The sequence below is a fragment of the Cyrtonyx montezumae genome, unplaced genomic scaffold, assembly GCF_038088225.1.
Source record: "Cyrtonyx montezumae isolate F1298 unplaced genomic scaffold, pur_monq_1.0 scaffold_10, whole genome shotgun sequence".
NCBI lineage: Eukaryota > Metazoa > Chordata > Aves > Galliformes > Odontophoridae > Cyrtonyx > Cyrtonyx montezumae.
This window is the reverse complement of record NW_027071826.1, coordinates 9,640,190-9,661,651: the sequence shown is the minus strand read 5'-3', so window position 1 is coordinate 9,661,651 and position 21,462 is coordinate 9,640,190. Positions and strand designations below refer to the sequence as shown.

Genomic DNA, 21,462 nt, shown 5'->3' with positions numbered 1-21,462 from the left:
TCCTTTCTGTATTGACACTCACTCACTTTCCTTTTGTTTTCTACCTGGTTTCTGAGCTGGGATCTCTGCTGTGGGGTCTGAGCTTAGATTTACCTTGGAGGCTTTAAACTGTGTGGGTGGTGGTGGGAGAGTGGGACTGACATTTCTGCATGTGAGTGCAAATTGAGCAGACAGATGCTTGTGAGCAAGGCCATCCCTTGCAGCAACCTTCACAGCAGGGTAAAGATGCTTTAAAGACTCAGAGGCAAGACACATTTTGTTTTTAAAGTCAACCTAACACCTCTTGGAGTCTGACTGATGCTGTTGAATGAAACCAACCTGTTGTGGTTTCTGTTTTTTTGTTGGTTTTTTTTTTTTTGTTTGTTTTTAATCTCCCTTCTTTGTGGCAATCATTGCAACACGTTTCCAAAAGCTTGTGAAGAACTGTAGCTGCTCCTGGGGTTGGGGAACGTAAGCCTTCAAGCAGAAGAATGGTAACTTTGATAGCAGCATTAGCTCTCTGCTTTGCAAATGCACTGTGGTCGGCTGTGTGTTGCTGAGATGTGTCCTCTTAGCTCAAAAAAGAAACACTGCTTCTTTTAGGATAATGTTGGCTTATGGGTAGCATGTCGTACCTCATCTTTTCCCTCATCTTTTCAGTTTTGCCACTAAAGTGCAGAGTGTTTGAATTCACCCTGTTATCTTTGTGCAGAAGAAAGGATGGGGAAAGTAATTCCCTCATGTTTGTGCGCCTCGTGTTAGGCCCCTCTCAGGAGGGATCCTGAGAGCTGCACATTGCCCCCCTGTTAGAATCAATCCCATAGATCCTTTTCAATTCAGGATATTCTGTGATTTTCAGGAAGTTCCTGCAACTCCAAGGATGTGTTGATGGTGTGGGGAGCTGCTTTGGAATTGAGGCTGGTAGGGTATAACTTAGGGAGACCTGACTGGTTTCTGCAAGTATTTTTATGGAATGTGAAAGTGCTTTTCAGTGTGATACAAAGTGAGGAGAAAGCCTGCTTTCTCTCACCATGTTTCAAACCCTTCACTGAACTAAATAGTGGGACAGATTGTGGTGTAGGGAGAGTGAGGAGCAGGATTTAATGGAGCAAAGGCTGAAGGTTGCTTTTTGATTTGCATTCCTGGCGTAGACTTGATATAGAGGAGAAAAATCTAATCCTAAAAGTTGCAAGTCTCTTTTTGTAAAGTTCAAGTAATGTAGTTTCTAATTCAGGCACCTTTTATGTTCTGTATGTGGATGCAGTCTCCACCTCCACTTCTCTCCACTGGAGGCTGTTTTTGTATTTCTCGCTCCTGGTTTTCTGCCTAGTATAGGAAGTAAAGAACACACACTGTGTATAAAATACCCTGTGTGTGCAGTTGCTATCCTTGGATTAAAAAAAAATAAAAATAAAAAAAATCATGTTTTGTTATGAAAACTGAGAAAATGGTAGTGAAAATAAACTTTGTTTTCTGGCAGAGCTTAAGAAATAAGGTAGGCTGATGTCGGGGTAAAGTTAAAGTAAAATTTTAGTTTCTTGTTAATATGTTACCAGTCTTCCCTTCTTCAATACATGCTGTATTTGCTTTAAACTTGATGTTTAAGTATTCTTGTCATCTAACCCTGCGTGTTCTTAGCTGAGCAGATTTGGTGTTGAGAACAGATTGCCCAGAGAAGTGGTGGATGTCCTGTCCCTAGAAACACCCAAGGTCAGGCTGGATGAGGCTGTGGGCAACTGGTGGAGCTGTAGGTGACCCTGCTCATTGCAGGGAGTTGGAGTGGATGACCTTTGAGTCCCTTCCAACTCAAACAGTTCTCTGATTCTAGCAGTAATCATACCATGAGCATTCATGGTACTGTAACTGCTCAACTTTCTGACCTGTTGAGGTGGCCTGGAGCTGGTGCTGGCAGGCTGCTGCTGCACTGGAGATGGAAGAGCAGATAGTGCTGTGATTTCATAGTGCAACAAGACAGCATGGCCCTGGCACTGCGTCTTCCACCTTACAAGTTTTATGGCCTGTTGTTTTTCCACGTATCACAAAATGGTGGTGCAAATAAAATAGCGTTGTGTTGAAATGTTACGTGAAGCTGCAGCATTACGTGGAGCTCTGCAGTGGCAGGAGCGCTGTGGGCACCTAACAGGAGCTGCGGGTTGCTCTGGGCTGGGGTGGGTGGCTGAGCTGGCTGTGCTAACTGACTCACAGGGCAAGTTTCCTTTTCTCCTCCTCCTCTTCTGATTGCTCAGCACCCAAGAACAGTAGCTTCATGAGAATGTGCTGTTGAAACTTAACCTTTACCTTGAGGTTGCTCTCTTCCTAAGAACCTGCAGCTGTGGTTCTTCACTTAAGACCTTTTGGTGCTCTCACGCTCAGTCGATGCCAAGTTGGCTAGCACCAGGTTGGTTCTCACAAAGTGTGATGCAGCAGAATTTCTCTGAACTGGCTGAGCAGAAGGGCCGATTTGGGAGACCCAGCATTCCTTGGTGGGCATGCAGATGTGGGGGATGGAGGCATAGGAGAGCTTTTGGGACAGAGAGGAGGTTCTCAAAAGTGAAATATGTGAGGTTCTTGTGCACAGACCCTGTAGTGTTCATCTAAAGTAACGTGAGGGCTTGGGGGCTGTAGCCTGAGCCCTGCTCCTCCCTTTTCATTTAGCAATGGCTGGAAGAAAAATAATCAAGTATGCTGGAAGATAAACATTAATTAACTTTTAATTTAGATCTGATGTATCCTGCTTAGAGAAGTGCATGAAAGAGCAAGTGTGTGCTTTCTGTCATGTTATATAGGGAGTGATGCATTGGAAAGAAAAACACAAGGAAAAGCCTCAGGTCTGAATGGGAAGATAGGGTTTTGACTTCACAGATGGGTTTCGTAGCTTGATTAAAAGCTGCAGATGTTTGGTAAGTTACTTTAGTATCCATTTTGCATCTGAAATAACTTCCTCTATAACATGGTTTGTATCTGTTTTTTCTGAAGCCAAACTTGCAAGACGAAGTCAGGAGAGAGAGAACCTCGGCATGCTGGTCTGGTCACCTAATCAGAATCTCTCTGAAGCAAAATGTAAGTCCCTTCAGATTCTCTTTTCTCCTCTTTCTCTTTAAGCTATATGTTTAAGAATATGAAGGTGCCACTTTCAGCACAGAGGTTATGTCTGTGACCTTTTCATTATGCTTTGAAATTAATTTGAGCATTGGAAAAAAGAAAGGCCCACAAAGCAATCCTCAGAAGAACTTTGTTCCCCACTGGGCAGCTGCTCAGCATGTCGAATCCTTGGAAGTGGGGAAAGCAGGAGAAATGTGACACTTTCTTTGTTGGTATGAATTCAAGATGCTTATCTGCAGGCCTACACGATATTCTTGTTTGCTGCTGGTGCTGTAGAAGATGACGAATAACTGCTGAGAACCAAATGAAAAGTATTTTGGAGGTAGGGGGTGGCAGAAATATCTGGTGATTTGTGGTACCTTTTTCTGATAAAGACACAAAATTCACATCTGGAGCTCATGGAGGTTTAAATGCCAGGACAATTGCAGTGCCTTGCAATTCCACGTGAGGGCAATTATCAGCTCTGTGTGTGTGTGTCTGGAAACAGGTCTCAGTGCTGTTGCCAGATGGCAGAGCTAGTGCTTGAAAGGTTTGCTGAGCTACAGCTCTCCTCATGAACAAGCAGGGCTCCCTTGATTAAAGGGCTTAAAGTTACTGTTCAAATACAGTAACTAAACCTGAGGAAGCAGATGAAAGGAGCTATTTTTTTATTTTGTGCTTATACCTTTTTAGCTTTCTGACTCTAGGACCAAGAATAAGAATCTTTACATGCTTATCTTCTGCAGCTGTTTGTGGTGACAGTATTAAATTGATCACTGGTTTTTCCCTAGACCCAAGGACTCTAAGGTCCATCACAGCACAGTTATGGGGCTTCTGCTAATAAAAACAGCAGAGACTGTACATAAACTGTGCCAGGAAGTGACTGAGGTCTGCCCTGGGGCACTTGGTCTGCTGAGGAAGTTGCCCCTCAAATTATAAAAGGATTGTACTGTGATCTGAAGATGAAAAGGGCTTTGCAAGGATGATGTCTGCCATCTCCTTTTCCAGTGGGTGTCTCGTCTGCTCCCTGCTGGCTATTGGATATGGAACTAAATGAAACTGATGAGAAGTGGGGATATACTTGACAGTTATCTACAGTTGTTATATAGCTTTTCAGAGGTTTCCTAGCAAAACGCTTTTGCCTTCACCAGAAGGAAAAACTGCATAGGTCGCTTGTGACAGAGAATTTCTGTAGCTGCCTCTCAAGTCTGAGAGTCTTGTGAATCTCAGCCTTGGGAACATTCAATTTCTGTCTGATAGGAAATGAGTTTTCTAGAGACAGAGTGGAGGAGGTGGAAAAGGAATTGATTAAAATGATCTATGGCACAAAACTATGGAAGTATCAGCTAAGATATCACAAACATAAGAAATAATTAAAATAATAATGACTAATTTAAAAGCTAGGTACCAGTTGACTGTTGCTGGTACAGCAAACTGAGAAACTTTGTGAGTGTGAGGGCAAGATAACATTATAGGCACATTAGTGATTTCACTATTTAAAGATGCAGAAAAAAATTGCGTGAGTATTTCATACGGCGTTTTCAGTGAAAGAAGTGTTCTGTGCCACATACAACATGCAAAATATCTCCCAGGTACCTAACTGTGTGGGGACATAGCTGTTAAACAGCTTCCAGAAGCAATAAAGAACAAAGGGACACTGGGAGAGGTAGCTGAGGGGACCTGGGGTTGTGGGAAAACTCCAGCAGATGGGGAGAGGGTAGCTCTGCAGGGAAGTAGAGAACTAAAAAGTAAGTTGGTTGGTCACTGCTTTGTCTACATCAATACCAAAATAGGTGACAGTTACTCCTGTTTCTACTTGGCCTTATTTAAAAATGACCCATGAAAAACAAATTCTCTTGAAGATGACTGCTTTTGTTCAATGAGTCTAGAAATGGATTAATCTACAGAAATAACCTTATCTGCAATGTATTCAGCCAGTTGTTAGACGTTGATTTGTTACTGCTTGAGAATCTGATTCAGCCTCACTTCCTGGAATCTTTGAGTAGTCCTCAAAAACCCAGCATTCTGCAATGTTAATAGAGCACCTGATTATAAATAACATGCAGAGTTTCCTAACCAGTTCTATGGCATATGAAGATGAAGCATCAGGGGAAAGGAAGCCTCTTCAGCTGCTCTAGTGTTCATTTACAAGTTCTAGCATTCGTTGATGGTGAATCCTAGTTAAATGAGGTCTCTGAAGATGCCTAATAGAATCAATGATCCACAGTTCTGTCAGTGATATGGAAGCTGATGTGGGATTGCAGTGGAGAGAAATTGAGGATGAGCCATAGATTGATGATGGGGAAGTGAAGGTTACTGTCAGTCTCGTGGAGTGCTTTGGGTTTTTTTCCTAGCTTGGACTGCTGCCTACATGGTGAGTTCTTAATGACCCAACTGCAGAGTTATGAGTCTCAGTTTGGACAGTTCTGCTCTTACTTTCTGCGTCAAAGCTGATGTTTGGGAAGAAGCAGCTAGGAGAGCAATTCTAGGGACACAGTGAGCAGGTAGTGTGATGGCTCTTCAACTGTTGTGTTTGGTCAGAAAGATCATGTGGGTTTAAAGAGTGAGGTGGTCACTGGAATGGTTTGCTGCTTCTGAATGCTGCAGTATTCACAGAACAGAGGTTCTAGTGCTGAACACTTCTTACTGAAAAGAGACTGGAAGGGGGCTTAAATTTTCTCAGAAGGGAATTTGGATGTAATAAAAGATGCGTATAATGCAAGTTAAAGGCTGCAAGAGAAGTTTATGCGCATTGACATGAAATGCATGAGTACATGCGCTTAATTTTTGTGTTTTACTATTGGAAGCTATTTACACTGGATGATAGTGATAGGAGAAAGGGGGGTGGTTTTAAACTAAGACGGGAGATTTAGGTTAGATATTAGAAGGATGTTTTTTACTCAGAGGATGGTGACACTCTGGAACAGGTTGCCCAGAGAGGCTGTCGATGCCCCATCCCTGGAGGCATTCAAGGCAAGGCTGGATGTGGCTCTGGGCAGCCTGCTCTACTGGTTGGTGACCCTGCCGGTGGCAGGGGGGTTGAAACTAGATGATCTTTGAGGTCCTTTTCAACCCAGGACATTCTATGAAGCGATGGAGTCCCTGTTTTTGATGCCTTTTTTAAGCTATGGATTTTTGTGATATGTTATCCTTAGAAGGTAGAAATCACTGGCTGCAAGAAGCAGCAAGTGGAAGGAGTCGTGGTCTCCAAAAGATTGGCACAGCTTCCTTGAGCTGTAACTGCTGTGCATCTCAGCTAGCACATCTGTTCTTAGGATGCGTTCAGGCTGAAGTGTGGATGAATGAACCCTTCCAATATTTTGATACCTGTGTCTTCTTGATCCATATGTCCTCCAAAACCTTTAATCCATCCTGTGCTTGTTTTTGTGGTAAATTCTGTAGGAGTCACAGGACTTTTCTCTGTTCGTGTGACTGGGGCTCCCTGTGAAGATGGAAGTTTGTGTGTCAGCCATCATGACCTGGTGGGTGTCTGCTCCAGGCTCGTGCAGTTCTATAAAACTTGCTGTGGTACCACGTGCCTTACATACTTGAGCAGTTTTGTAATCCCATTGGAGAAACCTGTTGTCTGGGTGCCATGTATGGTTATGGTGGAGAAGTTTTTAAATAAGCAAACAACTCCCACAGTCCACCTTCCCCCCAAAAAACAGGAAGCAAAACAAGAAAAAAATCACACAAAGATTCCCCTCTGCTCCCTTCCAGCAAATAATCTATTGGCACATTGATCACTTCTTTATCTTGCGCCTTGTTAACCACTCACTTATCCTGGTACAAACCACTTTATTTCTTTGCCTCATATTAGTACCAAAGTACTAATATCTAGTATGTACTGCCAGGATTTTGCATTTGAGGGGTCACTTGCATAGTAGTTGCCAACATACTGAGTTTATAGTTAGCCTGAAGCTAGAAAAGTTGTTGTGCAGTGTCTGAACATTGGACTTAAAATAGCCACTCCCCTTCCAGCTGTGCTCCAATGTCCTGTGGCTGGTGTCCCACCTCCAACAAAGGTTGCTCTCAGTGACACATCCTGAAGACTTGGGGCAGATGAGGATAACTGCTAGGAAGGGGAGGGAGGGGGATGAAGAGATGTGCAAGGTGACACTGAGAAGCAGGAACAGTGAGGTGGAAGGTGGGCATCTGCTCTCTGAGTAGCACGTGAGAAATGGGGAAGGAGAAGGGAGATGGTGAGAAATGCATCGTAATGATGCTGTGGAAACTCTGCAGGATAGAGCTGGGCCACTGTGAAGCTATTTATAAAGCAGCAGTGTCTGTCTCTGTGCCAAGTACTCCAATGGGTGGAACATAAAAATGACATTGGGTTGGTTTAGAAATAAGTGCTGGCACACTGCAGCTGCCCCGGAGGAAGAGATGGAAACCAGGCAGGACAATGGGATGCAATGATGGCTTTCATGCATTTGTAGTTCAAAGGTGAATTGCAGGAGGAGAAAGATGTATTGTTTAGCTTGAGATAAGCTCTGTTTTGAAAGTGTTTTTTCTGCTCTGACAGAGTGTGTGCGCTTGTAGCTGTAAGTTTTGGTTTGTTGCTGTTAGCGAGATGTGGGGATGTTTTGGTGGGTGTAACCAGTGGACTTGCTGATGCTGGGTTGTTGGTGAAGAGACAGGCACTGTCCCTAGTACCCACAGGAGGGCAGGTCATGGTTGGCATCTGGTCCCTCTGTCTGATCTGGTGGCTCTTCAGTCCTGTTACCCTGTGACATCTCCACCTGCCAGATTGCTGCTGGCAGTATGCTGTGCCCGCTCTGGGGGTCTGAGTAGGCTGTAGGCAGCCCCCTTTTCCCTGGGGAGGGAAGGTGGGTGAGCCTGGGTATGTGGGGTCAGAGGAATGCTGGAGTTGCAGGAATCAGCAAATGCTCCAGCATCCTCGTGGGGTGTGGGGGGAAGTTCTTAAATGTGCTGCAAAAATGGATCCTGGGAAGGCAGCAGTGTGCCAGCTGAGGCTCTGATAGAGTGCTGGTTGCTATGGTTACTGAGGATGTTAACCCTGTAGGGTACGTCTGGGCAAGGTTTGGAGTTAAGTGCCACATGCTTGTGATGTTTGGAGTGGGGGATGCAGAGAGTGGTGCTCCAGGCTGAAGCTGTGAGCTCATTCCTGTGTCCCATCCAAGTCTGGAGCATGTGCGGGGTGTTTAGTGTGCCTGCTGCCTTCCTTGGGATGAGAGAGTTCTGGTTGCTGTCCTTGGGTGTAATGAGGAGGTCAATCCCAAAATGTTCTGAGCTGGTTGCATTTAAGTGACGAGAGACGTGAACTCTGTAGTTCATGGATTAATCTTCGTATAGAACAGGCTAGAGTTATTCCTCCATTTCTGTTTTAAGGAGATGTTACATGAGCTTGAAATTTTTGTCTGCTTTTTTTCTAACCTAAAATGTCTGACGGAATGTTTGTCTTCTGATGTTGCTGAGTATGACTTGACACAGTGTGTGTAAAGTGTGCAGGGTTCCCGTTTTCATCGTGTAGCTGAGCAGGTTGTTTTATGAAGGGTTTCTGCTTGGATGGACCCTCTCACCCTAGGCTCACTTGTTTTGGCTTCTGAGTTCTGTGTGGGCATATGATGCCACAAGCCATTATCATCAGTTCTCATTTTCCTTATTTTATTGGGGCGTAGGGGGCCAAGGAATAAAGAAATGTGAGTGGAAAACCACAAATGGGAGAGACTAGACTGAGGAAAGCAATCATAAAATCACTTCTTAAAAATGAAGCCTCTATTTAGCAGGATATCTTTGAAATGGGAGTATTGCTTCAGAGATACCCAAGAACCGTTCCACCCCCTGCCCCTTGCAACAGCAAGACAGGGAGGATGCAGTCAGATGTATGTCAGCTGCTCAAAGTCCCTTCTCTCCAATGTGCTGCACACAGCATCCCTTAAATGGCTGGAATGGTGGGTTTGATTTTTTTTATTCTTTTTTTTTCCTCTTTCCCTCTGTTTACTCTTATTGAAGGGTTACAAGGCAGTGATTCTGGTTGGCACTTGGTGGGAATGCAGCCCCCTTGGCTCTGAGATGGGAAACTGGGAGCACCTGAGGCTTTGCTGCCAGAGTAGTAGTGTGATCTTAGCAGAGCTTATACTTCGGTATTTGTGCTGTGGAAGGCTCTGAAAGATGGAGTCTGTGTATTGTGCTCTTCTGATTTGGGAGTTTTCTGCTTGTTTGTGTCTGAGGTGTAGTGTTGAGAGTGTTTGTTTTTGATAGCAACAAAAGTGTTAGCCTTAAATATAGCTGTCAGGTATGTCTAAGGGGGTGGATTTGAGGAGCTGTAATACTTGCCTGCAGCTAGATGCTCACCTTTTGTTGCTCTGGACAGAAAGGAAACAAAAAATAAAACAAAGATGAGCCCTACCCTCAAACCAACCAAACAAAAAGCAGTTAATTAAATATATATATATATATATATATATATATATATATATATATATTAAACAAAACAACCAGCCAAAGCGAAGAAAAAGAGAGAAAAAAAATCCCAACCAATGCAGCACTTCTGATCTTTCTATCTGTATGTGTTCCTTCTCTAGAAATAACCGTTTGGCTCCTTGTGTCAGCAAAAAGGATTAATGGAAGAGCAGAATTGGGTTTGTGTTTATCTCTAATCCAAATTTCATATTCTGCAGTGAACCTGGCAGCTGTGAAGCTTGGATGCAAATTCAGTAACTGAAGAATACAACTCCATGAATCCAGAAATGAGATAACTGGTGTTTAATTTAAGATTCTACTTGAGTGTAGCTGTAGAAATAATAAAGTCATGGCCACTTCTACCAGCAGCTGCAGTTGCAGAGCTTATGCAAACGTTCAAAAGATGAAGGTGAAGGGATACAGTATTTCATGTTAGCTGAAGCAACTTGTAATGCTTGAAGTGGTGATATTACAAAGAGCAAAAAAGATACCAGGCTTCAAAGGCAGTGGGTGTCTCAGAAATGGCTGGGCTGCCTCAAACTTCTCTGCAGTTCCCCTTTGTTTGCTGACTGCTGTGCTCTAGTTGCTGTTGCAATGCTGTGTGGAAATCTCAGAGCCCAGCTCTTTCATCATTCTTACTGCAGGTTGGTGTTTCTGGATCCTGAATGCATATTTAAATGAAAATGAGGCTTTAACCCTTTCACAGTGGTTTGTATTAGAGCTGAGGGAGTAATTTACTTTGTGCGTGTCACTGAAGGTACAGTGGCCTTGTTTGGAAATGTATGTAATAATAATAAAAACAAAAATCAACCCTCCCCCCCCCAAAAAAAAAAAAAAAAAAGAGAATTCCCATAAGAAGAGATTGTGCTTATGAGTATCTTGGAGAAGGCTGCCTTGTCTAAAGTAGCTGTGTAATCCTGGAGGAATTTTGTGCTGCTGTGCTGGGAGGGCGGCCAGTCCCCAGTTTCCTCATGTGCCTTGTTCTCTCCTGCCACCTGTTTGTTCCTTGTTCTCACTGCAGTGCAAAACAGGCCTCTGAATGTGTGTGGAGATGACCCAGTTTGGAAGTGCCAGCTGCCACTACTGTTGCTACTGCAGGGATTGAACCAGTGCTGGCACTAGGAAGAGGTGTTTTTATAGGGGAAGTTTAGAGGCAAGGTGATGTGGATGTAATGGAGTGGCGATGGCTGTGTTAAGAGTTGCCCTGGCAGCAAGCCTTGATCTGAAAGGCATTTGGGAGCCATCCTAGCCAGCCTGATAGGTGCTGTGCAAGTTGTAGGACCAGTACAGCGAGAACTGGCAGGGCTGCAGCTACATCCTACTGCCCGGGCACAGCCCTGGAACAGGCTGAGCGTGCCCCGGCCTTGCTGACTTCAGCAGGAATGGCAAGCTCTGAGTGGTTCAGAGGGCTAGGTCTTTTTTTCTGACCTCTTCTCTCCTACTGTAGCTTCCAGGGAAGAATAAGAATCAGCATCTGAAGGGTAGATTTTATTCTAGTCCTAGAGCAGATTAGCCACCGAAAGCACCAATGGGTGCACATGGGGATACGATGGGAGCTGTGTGCAGGCAGGGAGGAGCTCTTGTATGCATGTCCTTCATTAACAAATGCTTGACGAAGTTATGGCCGTAAGTTGGCTGTGATGAATCCATACTGCTGAGTATGGCTTTTACAAGAGGTGCTAGCTTGGGAGGCAGAGGGCGTGTCAGAGCTTCCCTCACAATAATGTGTTTGCTGTAGCATTATTTGCTCTAAGTAGGATCCACTCCTGCTAATTATTTTCCTATACTTTTTTTTTTTTGCTCTCTACATTCAAGTTATTTTCTGACCGTGTGCTTCTCATGCACATACGTGTGATGCTAGAGGTAGCCATGAATTTTCTAGCACTACAAGCATCGGAAAGAATATGTATAACTCCTAAGTAAGGATTGGGCTTCTAAATCAGGTTAAAGGAGTTGACCACTGATACTCCAGGCTCTAGTTAGTAACATTGGTTTATTGCACATTTTTAGGATCAGCCTTTTAGAGAGGGCATGTATGTAACCCATCTGTCAGTATGTGCTATATGGATCTGTAGGCTGGCTTTTTCTGAACTGACTTAATTTTGTGTATATATATATATATTAGTAACTTAATACCTGTCAACATAATTTACTTCAGTTTCCAGGCTACTTTGAAGTATATGTTGTCCAAGGTCAGGCCTACTACCTTTTGGTAAGGACTTCTTGGAGGGGATGAAAACACTTTTGCATCTCACTGGTTTCACACCTGCTGGAAGTGGGGTTTAAAAAAACAAAAACAAAAAAGCCATATGTAGATTTGGATGTATTGAGTGTTTATGGTTCTTGAATGCCAGCCTGTTTATGGTAGGGCAGTCTGAATATTTGTCCAAATGTGACTTCTGATCTCCAGTGGAGATGGTGGGTTGTTTTTTTTTTAAATTTTAATTTTATTTTTTTCATCTAAACATTCTTTATTTCTCATGTTTTCCTTGTTGTCTGGGAATAAGGTACCAGGAATTCTGTGAACCACTACGGTTGCTTGTAGCCTTAATTCATGGCCTGCCATGTTCTGTGGTGAAGAAGCTAACCTATTGCAGCAAGCAGAAGCAGAAATATTCAGTAGATGGATGGGGCAGACAGCTGGAGGTCAGAGCCACAGCCACCTTCGGGATAAGTCACTCCCTGTAGATTATGCAGTATGCTGTGCACTGAGTTTGTCTTGTCTCTTTTCTGCTCCCCTCTAACTTTCTTGTGCTCTGTGGATGATGGAGTCTACCAAGCAAGTCTGAGGAGTAATTTCTGATTCTCAACATCCAGATGCATTAGTGCAAAGAGTGCTGTTGTGTGTTGCCTTCTCAGGAGGGATCTACCCTAAACATCTGAAAATGCATTTTTAGCTGGAAATCTAGGAGTACTTCTCAGCAGTACTTCAGAAACTGCAACTGAAGGATTAGGCTTCATCCATCATCAAGCTGCTTTCACTTTTTGTTAACTAAACTGCAGAGGTCTTCTGGGTCACTGAGAGCTATCATCTGCTCCGGACCCTTCTTGCTCTTCTAGCTGGGTTTTGCAGTGAGGGATCCAGCAGCAAAGAATAACTACAATAATAAGAGTTGCCTTTGTGCTTAAACCCCTTGCCACCCTGGAGCAGAGGCTTCTTCTGTTCCAGCTGCTGTGGAGTTGGGGACGGGTGACCACATCTTCTCACTTCCAGCAGCTGTGGGCAGCTCCTCAGGATGGCTCTGACTTTTCATCTTGCTGTCTAGCATCTTACCTGATGTGTCCTGTCCACCTAAGTGACATTCTTTAAGGAAGTGGCTAAGGGACTAATTGTTCTTATTTTGTATGCATTATAAAGGGGGGTCAGCATGGCTTCTACTCTCTTTTGATAGTTTTTATTATCAGTAGCAATAATAATGAGCTGTAATTTAACCTGATGGCTATTTTGATCCTACACACCCCTTCTGTGTGTGTGCCCTCGTGCTGCACAAAAACCCTGGGCTGTGGCATAGTGGAATTACCCATGCTGTTAAGGAAGCTTGGCTCTGATACAGTGCTTTTTTATTAGTTCATATTCCTCCTACAGTGGAGGATGTAACAGTTTTGGTTTTAGGCAAAAACTCAAAATCTTGTTGAGAGTGGGAAATGGACCTTGTGGAAGGTTTCATCCTCTTTAGAAGGCTTTGAATCTGGGCATTTGTTGGGGGGGCTCCTGAGACTGGATGGCAGCAGGCTGCTTGATGAGTCCTTTTTGTAGTCTCTGCTGACCCAGAGTGGGTGGTGTTCTGTGTGTATGTTTTTGTTTTTATTTTTGTGTATGAGGCTGTTTCTGTTATGAATTACTTTATTCACTCATTGAGAAAATGTTTTTCTTGGTGTTCTGTTGTTTGGTGTAATACAAAACAGTAATACCCAGGCATTTTGCAGACCAATTTCAGTGTATACAGCATGACACGTGGAGGTGAAGAACTGGAGAATATTTCTAGGTATGAGACCAAGGATGAACCTTGCACAAGACTGCTACTAGTCTGAATCTATGGCTTCCCATTCTGACTCTGTCATTACTGTGTCACACTTCATTTTTTCCCGAAGTAATGAATCTGTGGCTTTTGGAAATTATGCACTGGTATGGGTGTTGTTTAGGAGTGCGCAATCTAGTAATCTGCATAATAAAATTTTGATGAATGAACCATCTAATCCAAGTTAATGTCTCTTGCATTGAACGGTCTGATTAAGTATATATATATATATATATATAATTTAGTCTTACTACCTGTTGTCACAAGTGTATTGATAGTGTTATTTGGATTGTGTGCAGTGTGCTCCTGCCTTGAAGTGTATAATCTGAGGCTGAATAGCCTTTCTGTAGAGTTACCTAAAGCCATAGTTTGACAGCAGAATAAATCTGGCTTTACAGTTCCTCATACTGAATTGAGAGCACTGTGTTGAATAATGCAGACAACTGTTCTGTAAACTTGCTTTGTTGTTCAGGCACGTGACCCATTCGATTATCCTGTCTGTTAACTTGTTGTCCACATCTTGGAAGGTGATACACGGGATAGAGTATTCCCTTCCTGCCAACAGGTGCTGCATAGTGGTTTATGTTCTTACATGGCTCCAAACCCAATACCAAGCACTCTAGTTAATTACACTTAATAAAATCAAGTGCCTCTGTCTGATTTAGGATCAAATTTGCACTGCTGAACGAATAAGCCTTGCTCAGATCCCATATGTTCATCGTGGATTAGGTTCCCAGAGTGATTTGATGTGGTTCTGCCTATTCTTTGCTGAGTCCCAAGGGTACTGTTTCCTCTTGGCTATCTGATCTTCCTCATCCTTCCCTCGGTCGTATGTATGGACCCGGGCATCTCTGCAGATATGGGAAGTGTGCTGCTCCTCCAGCACAGCAGCATTTGCTGCCAGGGCAGAGACAATTCCTAGCTGAAATCTATTGCATGTGTCCTCCATGTGCATCCTTACAGTTACCTTTGAGGCAGAGCAGTAGCAGCATTGGAGAGCAAGAAGGGTTAAGTGTGTATATCTGGCTGGCTTTCCTTCCTTCTGGTAGTTCTCACTAACAGTCTTCTCCCCCCATCAGACACAGTGCATCTGTACCAAAAAGAGCAGCTGAGCCTTTCTTGCCCTGATGTGGTAGCATCAACTGAGGGGAAGCTTTAAAAGAAACATGCTAGCAAAAGACCTTTTCTAGTAAATAGCTTAAAATAGTTCTCACAATCTGCAAACAGTGTGCTATATTTCAATACGCCTGTGTCTGCAGTACAGTCTTCTTGCTGATGCAGCAGGGCTGAAAGGCAGGTGGGTCAGGTCCTTAGACATCACTGGAACTTCAGTTTGGGTTTCCCCTTAGACACACAAAAAGAGGAATTAAGAACGGGGAAAAAAGATGAGAAATAGGTGTGTTTCTTTGCTAGCCTACGTGGCTTGCTAAGTCAAATAAGGAGGAAAGCCTGCTCAGCTGGGGAGCTGTTAGATTGCTTCTTCTGATAGCAGCTACTCATGAGGGCAGCTGGGTATCTTTAACCACTACCACTCAGGGCTTGTATGATTTCACTGCTGCTTGGGTTAAGGTGCTAGCACAGCAGGAGTTGGCTATTTTCCAGGTGAACTAGCCTCACCTCATGTGCTGTAGGCAGAACTGACTTAAGGCCTAATTACTCTCACACTTTCAGTCATGTGAAGTGTGTAAGCAGCCTTCGTGTCGCTGTCACTGGTGCTCCATGTTCCTAGAGCCGGTCTGCAAGGAGGCAAGGGGCAGCAACATGGCACTGTGCTGGCTGTGCTCTCCTGCTTGTGACATGCTTTGTCTTGCCAAGAGGATGAAGCCCTTTTGATGAGGCATAAGAACTTATATAATAAGTAGATGGCTTTTGTTTGGTTTTGTAAGCGATTCTGCCCAGGTAAGTGGTCAATCCCATCTCGCCTTTGGTCTCTGCCTGCTCCCTGCTGCCTCCTGTTGCAGCTCACTTCACTGAAGATCTGATTTCCACGCTTTTAGTGCCTTCCTCTCTGTGCTGCGACCACGAGGTGGCAGGAGCGTTCCACCGAAGCCGTGGGACAGCAATGCAGCTGCTGCTGTTACAGCCGAGGAAGAAACTGTGGTTAGTTGGTTGTGTGCTGTCATAACTGTGTTTTGAAATTTGGAAAATTTTTGCATGTATATGTCTAATCCATGCTCCTTATTTCCCTTATATAACACTGGTTTATTCTGGGGCATGACTTTTTTCTGCTCTGAATGGAGAGGGAGAAGAGGGGGAGATGTACAGCCGTATCCGAAATTCCTCGCAGGTTCCAGCATTGATCAAACCCCGTGAAGCACATTACCGAGGCTGTGAAGGCTGCTTTTGTCCTTATTTCACCCGGTTCTGTCAGGGTATTGCATCACGTAATATGCAAAATGTTCAGAGCTCCTGCAGTACCCCAGTAATAGGGGTGAACTGAGGTTGCAGCAACAGCTCTACCTCTGCATTCCTGTTGCGTTCTATGGGCTTTAGCGCTCCTGCTTCTGCTGCAAACCCTGCTCGGGGTCACTGAGTCTACTGAACATGATGTGATACTTGTGGGGTATTTTAAAACCAAATCGGGTGTGGGGCATGAGGAGGGAGACCCCTCCCAGAAGACCCACTTGGAGGGATTGCTTCATCTGATGAAATGGTGATGAGGGGAGTCATCGCTTTCAGGCACATTTCTCTTCTCTGAGTTCTCCCACCCTGAAATTAATGCTTTTGTTTTATTTTTCTGAATTCAGTGCTCTAGGATGCGGGACTGAAAATCAGCAATGCAGTTGTTTGCTCTTGTCAGCCAGGAGCGTCCCCTTTCTTTTGCCTCTAGTGAGGAATTCTTGTAGAAAGGTGGTTAGCAGGGGAAAAAAAAGGTTGTATGAGACTGTCAGCTGGAAACAATCGCAGCATTCAGGGGCTGAGGGCACCATTTTGGTCTCACACTCTTCTCTTTCTACTTGGCACGGGGGAGGCATCTTTCTTTGCTTCCTTTCTCATTCCCTTCCATCTCCCTTCCTGATGTTAATGCTATACTCAGGATCTTTAGTTGTCTTATTTTTGGTCATCTTCCTTCTTGTGCTGGGAAGGAGGGTTTTTTGTTTTTTTTCTTTTTAAGCATCCAAGTACTCTCTGCTCCTCTCAGCTGTGATGGTTTATGCAAAGCTCTGTGTTCCCTTTGTGTCCCACCTTTTGTGCTACTCCTACCCTCCTGAGCACAGCTAGCTGTAGGAAGGAGCTCACTGTGTTAGTGCTCAGTATGGGTAGGGCAGAGGTGGGGGGGTCCTGCTCATCTCTGCACTGCTAAAATGTTACAAGAGAAGAAACATAGCCAAACTGGTAAAGAAATATCAGTTTATTACTCTCTTCTCATTACTCTCTTCTCTGTTCTTCCCCCCTCATCTGGTTTCTAGTAGCAACAAGAGCCTTCACAGGAGCGATGCTTTTCCCATGTCACACAACTGTCTCTATCCACATGTTGTTTCTATGGCCTGGTCTGAGCATAAACATCTTTTCAGAATTGAGAAATTGATTGGATTGAGGGGAGGATGTTCTCATCTATCTGGCAGAAGAGCTTGTGGTGGCTTAGCTGATTCTGGGGAGAATGGGACAAGATTGCACTTCCGCTCTCGCTTTTCTGGAAAGCAGCTAAGAGCCATGCTGGCATGCTGTCTCTTCTGATGCAAGCAGGGATCTGCTCCAGGCTCCTTTGACTCTGAGCTCTGATGTCTAAACAGATTGGTGGGTTACACACTGAGCATGACTGAATGCCACTGAAATGCAGTGGAGCAGAATTTCACGTGCCTGCTGCCCTGGGCTTGCTGGAAGTGCTGTTGGGAAGGCAGAGATGGAAGAGAGCACTTATTTATCTAGCGTGGCATGTGAAGCATTAAGCTTGTGGCAATTCCAGGCTCTACTGGTATGAGAGACTAAAGGGATCCTGTGACTCAGTCGATGCCATGCTCTTTCTTGCTCACTTCATGCGAAGGAGGATGGTAAAGAGGAGTAATCAGAGGGATTGCTCAAGAGACTGTCAGATGTCTCGGATGGTGCAAACGTCAAAGTGAGTGAGCCCACAATTAGCTGAGAAATGACAAGAAAAATGGGCTAAATCAGCTTGTTGCCTGCCTGTGTACCAGAGTGAGGTACAATGGTATACTCCTTTTCCATGTTTTTTCTTTGCCTGCAAACGATTCTAGAAGGAGCTTTCCTGTGTGCTTGTGGTTGGTTAACGACCTTGTAGTCTTTCTCTCTTCCTCCCCAGTAACAGTGAAGTGTAACCCAGTCTGCACCATGACTAGAGAAGCATCCTGTCTCCTTTCAACATGTCAGATTGCTGATAGGCTATTTGGCCCTGAGGCATTCTGACTCCATTCGAGAAAAGTCCGATTGGTATGGGGAATCCTTGCTAACGTCCTTGTAGGGTTAGGAGAGAAAAGACTGTTACGATTTTTGGGAGTGGGGAGCATGAGGAGGGAAGAAGTTTTCATTGTTTATAATAATCTGGCATAAGCAAGGTAATATGCTGAAGAGGAGAATGACCTTATCTCTTTTCCGTATATGTTAAAGGATAAGACGCTAAAGTCAAATTGGGAACTGTGGATCCTTTCTACGGTGAAAATGAGCTGGTTAATGCAGCAGTACTTAGCATTCAGGGGCTTAATTCAGCCTTGGACTTTAGAGAATTCAGCTCTTCCCTCCCCCTTCTTTCACCTCCCCCTCAGACAAAATATATAGCACTGCATGTGGAATACCTGTCCTAAGGAAGCCAAGAGTACTTAGCTGAAGTACTGGGAAATGCTGCACTTAGGTTTTCCTGGCAGCTTTTGCTTTTGGTATGGTTATAAAGTCTGGGAGCAAGCACTTAGGATTTCCTGGCAGCTTTTGCTTTTGGTATGGTTATGAAGTCTGGGAGCATCAGAAGTTGCGCATCTGCCCACATCCTGCTGATGTTCCCTTTGTTGCTGTGAGTGAGGAGGAGGCAGTTCCCTTTGCTGTCCCCTGGAGTGTGGGTCTGCAAGCTTTTTCTTTCCCTGTAGAAAAGCTGGCTTCAGAGGTTCCTACCCTTCTGTAATTCACAGGATGTTCAGTGAGGCAATGCAGCATTTTCAGCCTAAGAAGCTTCGTCACCTCCACAGTGTGCAATTTTTGTTTGCATAATGCACAGAAAGATTGTTTGCAAGAACGTATAGTTACTGTCCCTTAGAAACAATTTGCTGACTTGGAGAGATAGGTGTGTTTGTGCTGCAGGGGTGTAAATGATTGGCTGTGGCTACAGATTTCCTCAAAGGGCTAATAAAACTTAGACTGAACCCCTCCAGAATATGATCTAGCAACAGTTCTGTCAGCCTTTGGGAGTGCCCATTGTGCTCAGGTGAGTGGAGAAAACATGTGGGAGTCTGGGAGAGCTGGAGCTCGCTAGTGTCTTTGCTGACATGCTGCTGCACCCATGCTGACTGTGCCTGTATGTCATGCATACTCTTCTCCTGCCAGAACGCGTGGCTCCAACAGTGTTCTCAACGGACTTTACTAGGATGCTTTTTTTTTTTTGCAACACCTTTGTGTGAAAATTAGTTAATGAATCTTGTTGCCAAATGAAGTACTGGTATTGATATCGTGTTCTGTTGTCTAATAAGGCAGGGTGTCTACTTTACCTAAGTTTTATTTGTTTCTAATGATGACAGGCTGAGAAGAGGCTGTCTTTTCTGCTTTATCCTCTCTGTTTAGCCCCATAATTGCTGAGCTTGCTGTTTAGTTCTCTCATTTGAAGAAAGAATTGAGGAGTGCCCCAGTGTGAAGAAATGACTTTAAGAAATGCCACAGACTTACTGTGAATTCTCATAAAGGCAAACAAACAAAAAAAAGTGGGAGAAGCACATGTGAGAGCTTTAGTTAATCATGAGGCACAGACTGTGGGAATTGTGGCTTCCTCAGCTGCAGTGCTCACAGCCCCATTTCCTTCCTCGAGTGCTGTGCATGCTCTCCGTGTCACTATGGGAGTAGGGTGCTTGGTGCAGGAATTTCATTTCATCCCTCCCTGATTACCTGCAGAGAAAGAAGGGGGATTTTTGAGCTCATTATTAAGCGACTTGCCTTGAAGTTCAAAATCACTACAAGTGAATTCTTTCTCTGTGTACCTGTTTGAAGCCTTCTGGGGGACTTGCACATCAGGGATCCTATGGTCAAACGCTGCTTCCAGAATGCTCCACTCCATCAGGGGAAGTAGGAGTCTCATGTTTTAGCTTGTTTTTCAAGGGTGCTATCTTTCTGGTGTGTCAAATAATGACCAATCACAAGGCCATGGATTTCAGAAAAACAGCACCGAGTGCTGACTTTGATCTAGCCTTCAAATGGGTGCAGTTGGATGTAAAGTAAGCTCAGTTACTCATACTAAAATAGACGTTTGGGTTTTAGTCCTGTCCACACAAAATATAGCTCCTCTGGGCATCCTCGCATTATAAAGGTTAAAAGCTCTCAGGGGCATGATAATTCGTAGAGGTGGGGTTTGATCCAAGATGAGAATTGCTGAGGCATAGGACCTGACTAATTTGCCAAGATATCTGCAGTGATTGTGTAGCACTAGGATTCTGGCAGTATTGGAAGGTATGGATTGTGTTTGAGTGTTCTGTTCCTAAGAAAACAGCTGCTTTGGGGTGGGGGATTTAAGAAAGAAATTGGGACATTCATGTCTCTTTGAGGGACTCATGCTTATATAGTTTTGGTGAACAAGAACTGTGTTAGAAACTCTCCAGAGGGTAAATAAGCAGACCATAGGAGAAAGGCTTGTGCTTTTTACACAAAAATGCCGGTAGTTTTGAAATATTATATGCAGTGTTTCATGCTATCGCCTTGGATATAGTGTATCATTAAGCTTGTTAAGGAAAAAATGGAGTTTGGTGTCTGATGTTTTCCTTTTGTTTCCTTCCTTTCTTGAATTGTTGGATTCAGTAGTTCTTCACCAGAGTTGTTTGTGGAGGATACAGTGACCATGACTGAAGTCAGAGCTGCAGAGCTGGGTTTTTGCCTGGGAAGAGGAGATGAGATCACTGTATGAAATGCCCTTATTTCTTCTCTTTGTTTTTCAGTGGACGAGTATATTGCCATTGCTAAAGAGAAGCATGGATACAATATGGAACAGGTAATAAACCTTTGAATACTCATCTTATTGAAAAAGTTGTTTTCAGCAGATGTTGAAACTTGTCTTAAAGTGGCTGCATATAAGTGCCTCTTTCTTCCCTTCTGACCTGTCCTCTGGGAATGTAAAGCTCACTCTGAATTTGACATAAGAAGTGAAGAAAAACAAAAACCAACATCACAATTTCTAGCAGAGTTAGGCTACGAGTACTACATTTCCTGTTAGGACCATTCCTTGAACACTTTTGGAACCCCCAAACAGTGTTAAAAAACCTGGCCAGTGGGGATGGCTTGTCTTTGGGCAGGTGCCTGCTTGTGTTGCATTTTCTAATTGCTCTACCTCTGCTTCATGGATGTCTTGGTGCTTATTAACTGTTGAACCATCACAAACCAATATCCGGGGCTTTTTACCTTAAAACTGTGTTGCAAACTGTATCACAGTTCACAGATAACATCTCTGGTGTCCCTGAGGCTAGCCAGTGCCTATAGCTTAGAGATCGAAATCCTGTTTTGGAGGGGCCAGACCTCTCCTTGACTTGATCTAGGATTGTGTACTAATGTTCTCTGTAACAAACATCATTTTCAACACTTATCAAGGAAGATGAGTTGTTTCTGGGAAGTTTTTCTGAGCTCTTTCTGGAGTTTCCCTATTCATTAATATGTTTTCCAGAAAGGTAAGGCAGGGAATTGCATGATCTACTGTATGAGCAAATTACATGCTGTTTCTGCAAATAGGTTCTCAGAAAACTTGTAAATTTATGAAATTGTTCAGGCATAGGCCATTAGCATAGAAGCCAGTGATTTGGTCAGGCAGGGGTTCTATTTA

At 43.9% G+C, this 21,462-nt stretch overlaps 1 protein-coding gene across 1 annotated transcript in view; it reads left to right on the top strand.

Annotated features, from left to right (window-relative positions):
• Positions 1–21,462, top strand: part of RCOR1 (REST corepressor 1) — a 78,878-nt gene that overhangs the window by 36,606 nt on the left and 20,810 nt on the right. The window contains exons 3-4 of the mRNA XM_065750254.1: positions 2,956–3,039; positions 20,588–20,640. Of these exons, the coding sequence (XP_065606326.1) occupies positions 2,956–3,039; positions 20,588–20,640 (137 nt within the window). The remainder of the gene's footprint in view (positions 1–2,955; positions 3,040–20,587; positions 20,641–21,462) is intronic.